The sequence below is a fragment of the Oncorhynchus mykiss genome, chromosome 7 (genome assembly GCF_057628025.1).
Source record: "Oncorhynchus mykiss isolate SJ-2025 chromosome 7, ASM5762802v1, whole genome shotgun sequence".
NCBI lineage: Eukaryota > Metazoa > Chordata > Actinopteri > Salmoniformes > Salmonidae > Oncorhynchus > Oncorhynchus mykiss.
This window is the reverse complement of record NC_143028.1, coordinates 16,267,133-16,279,244: the sequence shown is the minus strand read 5'-3', so window position 1 is coordinate 16,279,244 and position 12,112 is coordinate 16,267,133. Positions and strand designations below refer to the sequence as shown.

General features: G+C 44.6%; 3 protein-coding genes across 5 annotated transcripts in view; all 3 read right to left on the bottom strand.

Annotated features, from left to right (window-relative positions):
- Positions 1–137: 137 nt before the first annotated feature.
- LOC110527489 (MAGUK p55 subfamily member 4) lies at positions 138–10,758 on the bottom strand. Of its 3 annotated transcripts, XM_021608787.3 has the most exons (19): positions 9,826–10,620; positions 9,583–9,704; positions 9,413–9,490; positions 9,224–9,307; positions 8,940–9,071; positions 5,539–5,620; positions 5,367–5,452; positions 5,160–5,231; positions 4,665–4,920; positions 4,507–4,524; positions 2,783–2,818; positions 2,646–2,666; positions 2,512–2,526; positions 2,171–2,383; positions 1,849–1,929; positions 1,630–1,723; positions 1,324–1,432; positions 1,029–1,163; positions 138–825 (listed from the first exon to the last, which is right to left on the bottom strand). In XM_021608787.3, exons 1-19 carry the CDS (start codon positions 9,881–9,883, stop codon positions 634–636), a joined length of 1,884 nt encoding a protein of 627 aa, XP_021464462.3. In that variant the 5' UTR covers positions 9,884–10,620; the 3' UTR covers positions 138–633. The 3 variants fall into 3 exon arrangements, with proteins under 3 accessions (XP_021464462.3, XP_036838833.2, XP_090096521.1); XM_036982938.2 differs by lacking the exons at positions 138–825; positions 1,029–1,163; positions 1,324–1,432; ... (1 more) ...; positions 1,849–1,929; positions 2,171–2,383 and having other exon boundaries at positions 2,518–2,666; positions 9,826–9,929; positions 10,588–10,758; XM_090240395.1 differs by lacking the exons at positions 138–825; positions 1,029–1,163; positions 1,324–1,432; ... (4 more) ...; positions 2,646–2,666; positions 2,783–2,818 and having other exon boundaries at positions 4,301–4,524; positions 9,826–9,929; positions 10,588–10,725.
- On the bottom strand, positions 6,726–7,623 carry LOC149982330 (uncharacterized). Its single transcript, XM_090240396.1, has one exon. The coding sequence runs from the start codon at positions 7,522–7,524 to the stop codon at positions 6,814–6,816; it is 711 nt and encodes a 236-aa protein (XP_090096522.1). The 5' UTR covers positions 7,525–7,623; the 3' UTR covers positions 6,726–6,813.
- Positions 10,649–12,112, bottom strand: part of LOC110527488 (alsin) — a 29,810-nt gene continuing 28,346 nt past the window's right edge. The window contains exon 33 of the mRNA XM_090240386.1: positions 10,649–10,758. Within this exon, the coding sequence (XP_090096512.1) occupies positions 10,747–10,758 (12 nt within the window). The 3' untranslated portion in view covers positions 10,649–10,746. The remainder of the gene's footprint in view (positions 10,759–12,112) is intronic.

Here is a 12,112-nt window from a genome sequence, read left to right as displayed (position 1 = left end):
GCTCATGTTTTTTTATTGTTTTTTACCTTTCAGTATTATGAAAACATTGTGTTCAAATGGTGAGCACACAACTCCACTTACTTGCTCGCCTTCATACTGAAAAATAGTACCAATCTTGAGCACTTGAATTGACATTCTTTGGCATTAACATTCTTTTTATTAAATAAAATAAAAACATTAAGAAAATACAGAAATTCAGCATGGATAATTATTTGCTCTAAATGTAAACGAAAGATGACATTAACCTGCAACCTCTCATAGCATGCCTGTGTAGCACATCAATACATGATCTCCAACTACGCACACAATTTTAGAGAAAAACAGACATGATTTTTGGTTTAATCCAGCTCCATCATAGCCTTGAATATGCTAATTATTCAACAACAGATTCAAGCAGACACAAGGACAGTATCTGTATGAGTCTCTCAAACTCACCACTAAACAAAACAAAACAATAAACCCAATCCAAAACAAATTCCACTTGAGAGCAGAGGGTATCTTCAAAAGTAGCAGCCAAAGGTTACAGCCACTCCTCCCTCATCCATGTTGTTCTCCATTCCCTCTTTTACGATGCCCTGCCCTCCATCTGTTTGTTATCCTTTTATGTACTCTCCTCCCCCTCTATTCTCCTCATCAAAACTCCTCTGTGGGTCGTATCCAGCTGGCAGGAACCCACTGTGGCTCATCCTGAGCCCTCCTCACAGCCCTCAGTAGCTGAACACATGAGTCTTGCAGCCCGTCGTTCACCATCACAGAGTCAAAGAACTGGCAGTAGTGAGACTCCATCTTCCTGGCTGCCACCTCCATCTCCTGGAAGTCTTCCTCCTGTTGGGAACAGAATATCATGACAGTTGGTTACTATCCTAACTATGGCATGATGGTCAGTATTTCAACCAATTGATCACCATAGGGATGGCGTATTATTACCAGGTCTCTTTGGAAAAAGAGGTAAAGAGGTTCAAATCGTGAGAGACTTCCTGGTCAATTCAAACATTGAGAATTGATAATAAAACCATAGGAGTGCTTACTTTGAAAGGTCTGTTATCATAGTAATTGGTGGTGATCTGAGCATCCTTTCTGGTCTCCTTCATGCGTTCTGCGGTGGGCGGCTTCACATAGATAATGTAGGCCTTAAGCTCATGTGTCCTCACTGACTGGATGGCCTGGAAGGGGACAGTCATCATACACGGGTCAATTGAGAACTCATTCTCAGTTACAATGAAGACCTGGCCAAGATGCAACTGAGGTCAACACAGAGCTAACTCCACAATAGGGCCAAGTCAATGATGGAGCCCCACTGATAAGAACGCCGGCAGGACTCACATGAGGCTCGATGTCGATGACACAGATCCTTCCACTGTTCAAAACATCCTTCACAGCATCACGACTAGTGCCGTAGAAATGATCTTTGTACTCCCCGTATTCCAGAAACCTGTTGTTTTTTATAAACGCAACACAAAACCCTGGCTTATAATCAGGTGGTCCACATCAATGTTATTAACTTACTTAATCCTCTTTGTCCCCATTGGGACATAAGGCCACGAGTCACATTCATGTTGTGACAGTTGATTTAACAAGATGTGTTGGTGAGAGGAAAGTGAGCAGCTGTTACTCAATGAGTACACCTACCTGTTGTTGTAAACCATGTTCTCAAACAGTTCCCTGTTGATGAAGTGATACTCTTTACCAGACTCCTCATAGCTCCTCGCGGCTCGTGTCGTGTCTGGAGGAAGAAGGGAAAATATGTCAGATGACATCACCGGAAGACAAGCCATCATATAAGACATTGATTGTATCCATGTCAACAATGGAAGAAAGTCAAGTAGGCCACTTAGGTGGTGTACTCACGAGGCACTGCCCCTTGAAAGGTCACTGGGTTGATTTTGATTAACCGTCTGCGAAGTTCGTTCACTCCAACGCCAGAGGGACCTGAGAGAGAAGGACACACTTGTGAGGTCTCCGTCATGTCATCACATAATATTCTGTGTCAATACAAGCAGAGGCACACTGTAAATGTACAAAAACAGTAACACAACATGTGTCATATTGTCTCTGCATTATTGGCCACAAAACCATATACACAATAGTGCGTATTCATGACAGTCAATACATATCTGAATCTTTTGCCAATCTATTTGTGTTGCTGGTTAGTGCCGGACTGGTGTCTTACCCACGAGGGCGACCAGGCGGTGTTTGTCCTGCGGGTTGCGCTGGTATCGTACCACCTCTTCGTATGGGTTGTTGAGGGCATTGTAGCCGCTGCGTGTGTAGAAGGACTGCTGACTGGAGCCTGTGCTTAGGGACTGGCGCCGACACAGACGCAGGCTACGTCTGAACCCAGTTAGATAGATCCCCTCGATGTTAGTGCTGAACTCACCCTCCTCTAGGAGCCGGGGGAACAGGGAGGGGGAGAGCATGAGAATGGGATGAATGTGCATGTCACTAGACATGGTGTTGGAGTTGATTCTAATTGAGATCAAAGGAGAGCTCAGTAGAGCAGGTCATGCTCACCTTCTCTTAGCTCCTCTCACATTTCAAATTGGAATTCAGAAATGATTGCGATAAAGAAAACAAGGTTATAGTTGAGTGATACTGTATTTTGTATAGGCTGCATGATCAACTAACTCCAACAAAGACTTACCTACCAGATTCAAAAGCTTCCTCATCTGTTAGAAAATAGAAGAAGAAAAACATTCATAAAATAATCCACCAAAGTCATTTTTCAGTAAACAAATGAGTGAAACAATATGATTAGTTGTAGAGGAAATTAGGGAAATCTTACCAGCTTCAACACACTTTTCATCAATCAGGTCTTCCTCTGAAAGAGCAAAGTATGACAGGCAGTGGTGTAAAATACTTAAAAGTACTACATAAGTCATTTTTGGGGGTATCTGTACTTTACTATTAATATTTTTGACCACTTTTACTTCACTACATTCCCAAAGAAAAGTATGTATTTTTTTACTCCATACATTTTCCCTGACATCCAAAAGTACTAGTTGAATGCTTAGTATGACAGTAAAATGGTCAAATTCACTCACTTATCAAGAGAACATCCCTGGTCATCCCTACTGCCTCTGATCTGGCAGACTCACTAAACACATGCTTCGTTTGTAAATAATGTGTGAGTTGGAGAATGCCCCTGGCTATCCATAAATAAATAAAAAAACTAGAAAATGTGGCCATCTGCTTTGCTTAATATAAGGAATTTGAAATGATTTATACTTGCACTTTTGATGCTTAAGTACATTTTAGCAATTACATTTACTTTTGATACTTAAGTATATTTAAAACCAAATACTTTTACTCAAGTAGTATTTTACTGGGTGACTTTCACTTTTACTTGAGTCATTTTCTATTAAGGTATCTTTACTTTTACTCAAGTAAGACAATTGGGTACTTTTTCCACCACGGATGACAGGTCAGTGCAAAGTCAATAATGATATACACTATATACAGTGGGGCAAAAAAGTATTTAGTCAGCCACCAATTGTGCAAGTTCTCCCACTTAAAAAGATGAGAGAGGCCTGTAATTTTCATCATAGGTACAATTCAACTATGACAGACAAAATTAGAAGAAAAAAAATCCAGAAAATCACATTGTAGGATTTTTTATGAATTTATTTGCAAATTATGGTGGAAAATAAAAATTGTCTGTCCTCTATAGCAAAACTCCCTACCAAGTTCCAAACTTACTCTGGAAGAAATGTCAGCACAATAATTGTTCGTCGGGAGTTTCATGAAATTAGTTTCCAAGGTGGAGCAGCCGCACACAAGCCTAAGATCACCATGCGCCAAGTGTTGGCTGTAAAGCTCGCCGCCATTGGACTCTGGAGCAGTGGAAACGCGTTCTCTGACAGACAAATCTGGGTTTGACGGATGCCAGGAGAACGCTACCTGCTCCAATGTATAGTGCAACCTGTAAAGTTTGGTGGAGGAGGAAGAATGGTCTGGGGCTGTTTTACATGGTACGGGCTAGGCCCCTTAGTTCCAGTGAAGGAAAATCTTAACGCTACAGCATACAATGACATTCTAAATGGTTCTGTGCTTCCAACTTTGTGGCAACAGTTTGGAGAAGGCCCTTTCCTGTTTCAGCACTACAATGCCCCCGTGCAGAAAGCCAGGTCCATACAGAAATGGTTGTTCAAGATCGGTGTGGAAGAACTTGACTGGCTTGCACAGAGCCGTGACCTCAACCCCATCGCACACCTTTGGGATGAATTGGAACGCCGACTGCGAGCCAGGCCTAATCGGCCAACATCAATGCCCGACCTCACTAAAGCTCTTGTGGCTGAATGGAATCAAGTCCCCGCAGCAATGTTCCAACATCTAGTGGAAAGCCTTCCCAGAAGAGTGGAGGCTGTTATATCAGCAATGAGGGGACCAACTCCATATTAATGCCCATGATTTTGACAAGCAGGTGTCCACATACTTTTAGTCATGTAGTGTAACAATAACTGCCTCTCATTGAAAACTGGCACTTTAAAAAAGGATCATAGTTCTTACCTTCATTCACAGTGCTCACTTCAGGTAAGCAAGAGGAATAAGATAATTGTAATTTGTTATTGTTATGGATATACAGTAATACTTGTTACCAGCTGCTTATAATTTGGTGTAAAAGAGTTGAAAAGCCAGACATAAAGGTGAGACTGTACTCGACTCACAGGGTTTGATGCAGGTGTGCGGCTGGTAGGGCTGAGACCACCAGAACTCTTTCTGTTTCCTCCTGAGCAGGTTGGTGGAGGGGATAAGGCCAGCACAGGCCGAGGTGCTGGGTAGTTTCTTGGCCTGCCACCAGAGGGAGTCTGACTGGTCCACGATCTCCAGCAGGTCTCCCTTCCTGAAGTCCATACCTGCCTCGGCGCAGGGGATGGCCGGGTCCTGCTGGGGACTGTAGTCTGCCATGGCACGCACATACAGCTGGGACACCAGGAGACACAATACAACAGACAACAAGACACAAGGGACAATGCAATGAAAAATATCTTTACTACAACACCGAAGACAGGAACTGGGCCATAGGTTTTCTTGGGAATAGTAACCTCCTATTGTCAAGAGAAAGACTTTGGTTTTGGTGCCATTATGGTTCAATGAGCTTACATGACTTGTCTGATACTGTTACCAGGGAAGGGTAGGTCGGTAAACATGCCATTACTCACTATCGTCTGGTTGTTGACTGGTCTATCTGTGATGGGAACCACTTTGAACATGAGGGTGCCTTGAGACCGGGCCTGTGGGTCCAAAGACAGATAAACACCCATGTACATCACTGGTGGATAAAGACTTACTACAGACACCATCTGTGTTGACTGTGTGAAATGTGTGGATGTTTGGGCAGCCAAGCAGTGTTCTGCTGGTAGACTCACCAGTCTCTCAATGACCTGCTCAGGCTCCAGGCCATTTACGGAGTAACCATTCACCTCTGTGATCCTGTCCCCTGCATGTAGCAGACCTGGGGAGAGAGGGGGCACACATGAGTAAGAAGAAACAGATTAAAGAGAGAGAGAGTTAGTGTGTGACAGAGAGAGGTGGTCTCACCGCTGCGGTCTGCCAGTCCTCCATGGATCACCCGTGCCACAAAGATCTCCCCTGTTATCCCATTTCGCTTTATCGTGGCTCCCTAAGAGAGAGAGACAGAGAGGGGACATTAATCCAGGGTTAAAACATTGTCCTGTAGCTCTCACACATAGTGAGCACCAAAAGTATTGGGACTTTGAAGAATGTTAAGTTGCTTTGGCTCTGTACTCCCAGCACGTTGGATTTAAATGATGCAATGGTTATAAGGTTAAAGTGCAGACTGTCAGCTTTCATTTGCAGATGCACAAATATCATGCACCCCCCCAGAAAACCTCCACTGTTGTTGCAATGGTGAGAGGTTTGCATGTTTTGGGAGTATGATATTTGTGCGTCTAACTTTCTCACTCATCATTATTCACAATTCATTCAGGATTATCCGTAATCATGGCAGCATCCACATTCATTTAGAAGTGTTTAAAAACATTATATTCTTCTTTACAATAAAAGTGACCCCAAAATGACACAACACATTATTTACCATTCTTCTAAATAATCTGAAACACAAACAAAACAACAGGAAATGCATCCAACACATGTGTAGACCCGCAAGCTTGATGTAGCCATTGCGTGCTATGAATATGGGACCAAATACTTAACTTTTTACTACTTTAATACACAAGTGAATGTACAAAAAGTGCTGTAATTTCTAAACAGTTCATCAGATATGGATGAAAATACCCCCAAATGAAAGCTGACAGTTTGCACTTTAACCTCATAGTCATTGTATCATTTCAAATCCAATGTGCCGGAGTACAGAGCTGAAAACAACAAAAAATGTGTCACTGTCCAAATACTCTTGGAGTTCACTGTGTACAGAGATTCATCACTGGGGTGGAACAGCAACAATCACACATTTGGCCTATTTCAGGTTATGGAGGGTGTCATGAGATATGAGATGAAAACATCATGAGTCCAAAAGGAATAATGGACATGCTTTATTTACAATTACAAAATGAAATCATGTGAAAATAACAGATGACATTCGGGAAACACAGAGTTGCATGAAACACAGATGGACGGCTTGAGGATGGAAACGCAACAATGGGCATAGCCAACACATCACAATTGCGGGATGAATGGTGGGCGACATGATGGTGACGAAGATAACAGAAGAAAGGATAAATGCCTTTTGAAGCCGAGGTCTCTGAGGGAATCTTGAGGAGAGGACCATTCCCTGAAGCAGAGGACTAGAAGGTCTCCTGGAGACATGAGAGCACCACTGTCCTCCTGGCTGGTTCACTTCCTCTTCTTCTTCCCCTGGCTGGAGCTGGAGCAGCAGCCAGTCTTGTTGTGGTTGTGGGCGAGCGGAGCAGGCGGTGGAGTTGTTGAGAGGCTGTTGTAGAGGTGGGGTTTCTGGAACTGGGGTTCCCCTTGCTTCTTTTGAGATGTGGGGGAAGCACCAACATGCTTTTTGGGAGACATGGGCGGAACCCTGGTCTTCAACCCTGCCTTGGGTGACCCATTGCAGGCTGGGGACTGAGGCTGAGAGATCTTCCCCTGGGATGTGGATATGCCATCCATAGAGCCAGTGAAGGAACTGGAGGAGGAGGAAGAGGAGGACAGGGAGCATACTCTAGACTGGTGTGAAAGGGGTGTCTGAGTCTTCAAGCTGCTGGCTGTGTGTTCTTGTTCGCTGGCTGATATGTTGACAGGTGGAATACCGCTGCTGGTTCCTCTATGTGGTTCCGGTGTATCTGCTACCGCCCTGCTGGCAGCGGTGAGTGTCTGCAATCTGCTCACCACCTGGGCCAGCAGCGTCAGGGCCTGGGCATTCTCCTGGACACTCTCAGACATGCGCTCTGTGGCGGCGGCCATCTTCTGCCCCAGCAGCCGGACGTCATTGGTGCTGCGCTCCATAGAGCTAGCAGCCTCCTCCACCGTGGACCTCAACTCATCCAGGCTCTCCTGCTTAGCCAGCTCCACAGGGGGGGTTGCGAGGCATCTCATCTACCCGCCGATGCTGCATGGTGCTGGGGGGAGCCGTGCGGATCCGGGGGCTGACGCTGTAGCTCCGGAACCGCGGAGGAGTTCCGGGGGGATGGTGGTATGCAGCCATGCAGGGAGGGGTGAGAGTCCAGGGCTGGAGGGGTGGAGTGTGGTTTGGGAGAGGGGACAGGGTGTTGGCTGACTCTCTGTCTAGCTCCTCGATCACATTATCTCCAGAAGCAAGGAGGAGAGAGGTTGGAAAAATGTAATCTATTAGCCTGAATAAGAGTAGAAGTTCCATTGTGTTGTATTATAATGTGCTGAACTGATATGTATTGCAGTGTACAGCACTGTACTACTCATGGCAGTAGAAACAGTATTGAATCATATTGTTTGCAGGGTCTTTTCAACTGTAGTTAGTTCTTACCAATCAGGACAGAGTTACAGACTGAGGGGGCAGAGCGATTAAGACCTTCTTTCCAGAGTGCATCAGTCTGGCACATTCTACAGTTACTCATTGGCTTAAAACATGGTGGGGGGCGGGGCTTGGCCAGGGGTGGTGGACCCGCAGAAGATAGCAACTCAGCTGGTGGGTAGCCGACTCTCCTTGTGCTGGGCATGACTGGTCGCTCCCCGGGCACTACGGCCCCCAGAGCCCTCACACCGTGCCAGGGGCCCTCCACCACCCTGACCCCACCGTGGATCAGCCTTCGGCGGGTCATCTTCCTCAGGGTGTCCCAGCGACTGTGGATCCCCCCTCCTGAGCTCCTCTTTCAGGGGGAGAGACAGGGCTAGACAATATTACCTCTGTCTGAGGCCACAGATACCTCTATAGCCCTGAAATAGGGATCTGGGTACACAGGGTAGTGCTGAAACTGTCTGCCACCAGGATTGGATTTAGATTTGTTCCAAACAGTTTCCAAAAGAGGTCGCAATGTCAGATGTGGATGGGTAGGAACTTCCAAGTATATACAGCTTAATAACTATGGGAACATTTTTGGGGTCAAAAATGGAAATGGTATATTTTGGTGTCCAAAACTGACCCATCGTGACACTAATCATAAGCCATCCTGGAATTTTGAAGTATTAAAACCATCTCTACTATGATTACTCTGATTGAAATCATCTGTCACACAATTTAACAATCAAACTAATGACATGTTATGAAAGCATCATCTGCCCTTTCTTACAGCTTCCGTCAGGTTCTCAGGAGTTGCTGCTTTGTACTCGGTGTGCATAAAACACAACCTTTCTGTAACCCTGCATGGAGGGAAAAGTGTGAAAGTACTAAAAGTGTGTTTTTGGTATCCACGTTAGAAAATAGCAAGGTGTAAAAGATTGCACCCTTGATGATACTTTTAATCTAGTATTTTTTTTGTTGTTGCTTTAAACCTTCCTCCTTAAAAACAAACAGTTGTATCCAATCCATGACTCACCAGCTGCTGCTTGTTCTTCACCAGACAGACAATCCTCATGGCCTCCTCATCGTCAGGGAGGTTGTCAGGGATAGGAGGCAGCACAGGCTCATAATCCTTCTGGGCCACCATATCATGGGTTGATATCAGAGCCTAGGACAGAGCACAACTATTAAGTCAATTCATTCATTTAGGTGGAATCAACACACATAAATAACTCACACAACCCAGAAGAACTTAGTTACTACAACAACAGATACAAAGTTTAGGATCATATGAGCCCTTTTTGTCTCAGGATCTCTCACCTGGAGGTGTGGTCCCCTGAGGAGACTGTAAAGCTCCCTGGCCTCAGCAGAAGTGTTCCGAACTGTTCTCATGTCAGTCAGAATCTAGAAGAGAAGCAGAAAGACGGGTTGAGTGGACACAGGACAGGACTGACACCACTGACAAGCCAATGAGGGAAGAGGGCAAAGCAGTAGAGGGAAAGGTCCTACCTGTTGGATGAGCTGTGTTGTGTACGGTAGGAAGGGAGCAGGAGGCTCTCTCTGGTGTTGCCGCAGACACTCATGCACCTGGAGACCCGAGAGAAAGTAGAGATTAAGTGAAACACAGCCTTTCTAAACCCCAGATGAGAGTATATCACAGACTAGACTCCCAGACTAACTTTGAGCAGGGACTTGAGCCAGGGGGCATTGAGGAGGCTGTATAGGAGCTCTGCCCCGTTGATTTCCTTATTGATGGAATGTTTCACCTCCTCTACCACGTCAGACAGGATCTGCCTTAGCCCTGGAAGACAACACCAACATAATCATAAAGATAAATAGCAATAGGATTATCACAACATACAGGAGAGAAGTGCATTGCCATCAGCTAGAGGTTGAGAGAGAAGCTGGTTCCTATTTCTGACCATGGTCACTCAGTCTAGGGGACGACATCACCACCTCGGCTTCCACAGTCTGCCTCATGGGGATCACCCAGCACTGACTGCTGGAAATTCACCCCAACCCAGACCTTGGAAAGAGAGAAATTAGATAAAAATATATTCTTTGCTTAGTAGTTCATCTAAAAGCTGAATGATAACATCGAATCCTCTTACACATTTTCGATAACAATAACGTAACATTAATCCAGATTAATAAGACTCTGACCTCTATATACATAGTCATCAGTTCTGCTATGATGGATGTCAACGGGGTGTTAATAACTTCCCAGGTAAAAACAGCCTCCACTGTCACACATTAAAAACCCTAAGGTTAATTTAATGCCCTGTGTGTGAAATAAACTCAGGGTTCAAAAGTCAATGGCCCACTTAAGCAGTCTTTTCTAATTCCGTATTCTACGTGCTACCATGTCCCTGTGTCGGTCAACGTCACCCATTCAACAGAAAGACAGAACAATACCGGTGATGTAGTGTTACATCTTAAACAGAAGTATGGGGATGTTTTAATCATGTTAATTAGATTGACGGATGGGTACGTCAATTGACTCTAATATGTAGTAATACTTGGATTAAAAACAGTGGATCACCTTGGTGGGAAAACCATTTTTTTAAATCCTGAAAACTAGAAGAGCCCAATCCCACCTCAACAGTCAGAGTGAGAGTCTACTGTATCTGGGCTCGGAGCCAACTGTAAAAGACTTAACACATTCCTGCGTGCTCACTACTTACCTCTGTGGTCTCTTTTCTTCCAGTCCCTTTGACTCGCTTCTTCAACCCTTAATACTTAGCTCCAGAGGAGGATTTGTCCTCTGTGTAATACAGTTTACCAATTTTTGCCGCAGAGTGAGAGTCCCCAGGGGATTCGCTGGTAACAGGTCTGTGCTTTTACTACGTAGCGAACTGGAAAGAAAGAAGAGAAGAGTGTAATCCTCTCTCTATCCCAGTTAATCCTGGGTAAGTGAGCTGTTGTCTCTCTCTTGCCGGAAGTGACAGAAGCGTGTCGAACCTGCTGCTGGCCTGTCCAAGGCTATCCTACAGCTCTGCTCCCAAAGCTTCTTAACTCTTTCTGCTTTTAAAACCCACCAGACCGTGGCCTGATAAAGCTAGTGTCCTAAATGGCACCCTATTCCCGATACAGTGTACTACTTTTGACCAGAGCCCTATGGGCCCTGGAGGGCTCTGGTCAAAAGTTGTGCCCTATATAGGGAATAGAGTGCATTTTGGGACGCAGCCATGGCCACACAGCTACTCTGTGTTGAATAGAGGGAAAAGAGGGGATAGCCCACAGTGTGTAATTAAACACATCACTGAACTGAGCTCCCAACAGCTGGAGGAGATAGGGACAGAACATGATGATGATTAAGTCATTATATAGTGTAGTACCCTACTACACATTCTGCTTCTCTAACCATACAAATGAAAATGTAAGTCTGTCGCACACTCATTTCCTTACTGTGGACTTATTTGACCAATGTTTTATCAAACACAATCAGAAACTGGTTGTCGATGGTGATCTATGAAGTAATCTGCCAGGGAAAAAATATGATTTCATGTTGAGGACAATACCGAATATATTTTAGAGATCAACTTTAACCTAAGAGGCGCTGTAAAAAGCTTTGGCTTTAAAATTCTTATTTTTGTATTGTCATTAATATAATATATTTTATATTCTTCAAAGTAGCCAACCCTTGCCTTGATGAAAGCTTTGCACTCATGACATTTTCTCAACCAGCTTCATGAGGAATGTTTTTCCAAAAGTCTTGAAGGAGTTCCCACATATGCTGAGCACTTTGTTGGCTGCTTTTCCTTCACTCTGCAGTTCAACTCATCCAAAACCATCTCAACTGAGTTGAGGTCGGGTGATTGTGGAGGCCATGTCATCTGATGCAGCACTACATCACACTTCTTCTGGGTCAAATAGCCTTTACACAGCCTGGAGGTGTGTTTTGGGTCATGGTGCTGTTGAAAAACAAATGATAGTCCCACTAAGCGCAAACCAGATGGGATGTCGTATCGCTGCAGAATGATGTGGTAGCCATGCTGGTTAAGTGTGCCTTGAATTCTAAATAAATCACTGACAGTGTCATCAGCAAAGCACCCCCACACCCACCAAGGACCACCGCGCCACCTTCCACCTTGTCACACACCACATCTGTTGGATTGTGTTGTGTGACAAAACTGCACATTTTAGAGTGGCCTTTTATAGTCAAGACTTGCGTCTTTTTAACATAAAATGTTCTTGTTGTACTGTATG

What these genes read in the sequence shown, in the direction of transcription:
- LOC149982330 (XM_090240396.1), bottom strand. Translation starts at nt 7,524, where the DNA reads ATGAGATGCCTCGCAACCCCCCCTGTGGAGCTGGCTAAGCAGGAGAGC.
- LOC110527489 (XM_021608787.3), bottom strand. Translation starts at nt 9,883, where the DNA reads ATGAGGCAGACTGTGGAAGCCGAGGTGGTGATGTCGTCCCCTAGACTG. An exon ending in GGCTCAAGTCCCTGCTCAAA is followed by an intron (nt 9,491 to 9,582) that starts GTTAGTCTGGGA and finishes TCGGGTCTCCAG; the next exon opens with GTGCATGAGTGTCTGCGGCA. An exon ending in TCATCGACATCGAGCCTCAT is followed by an intron (nt 1,164 to 1,323) that starts GTGAGTCCTGCC and finishes GTCCCCTTCCAG; the next exon opens with GCCATCCAGTCAGTGAGGAC.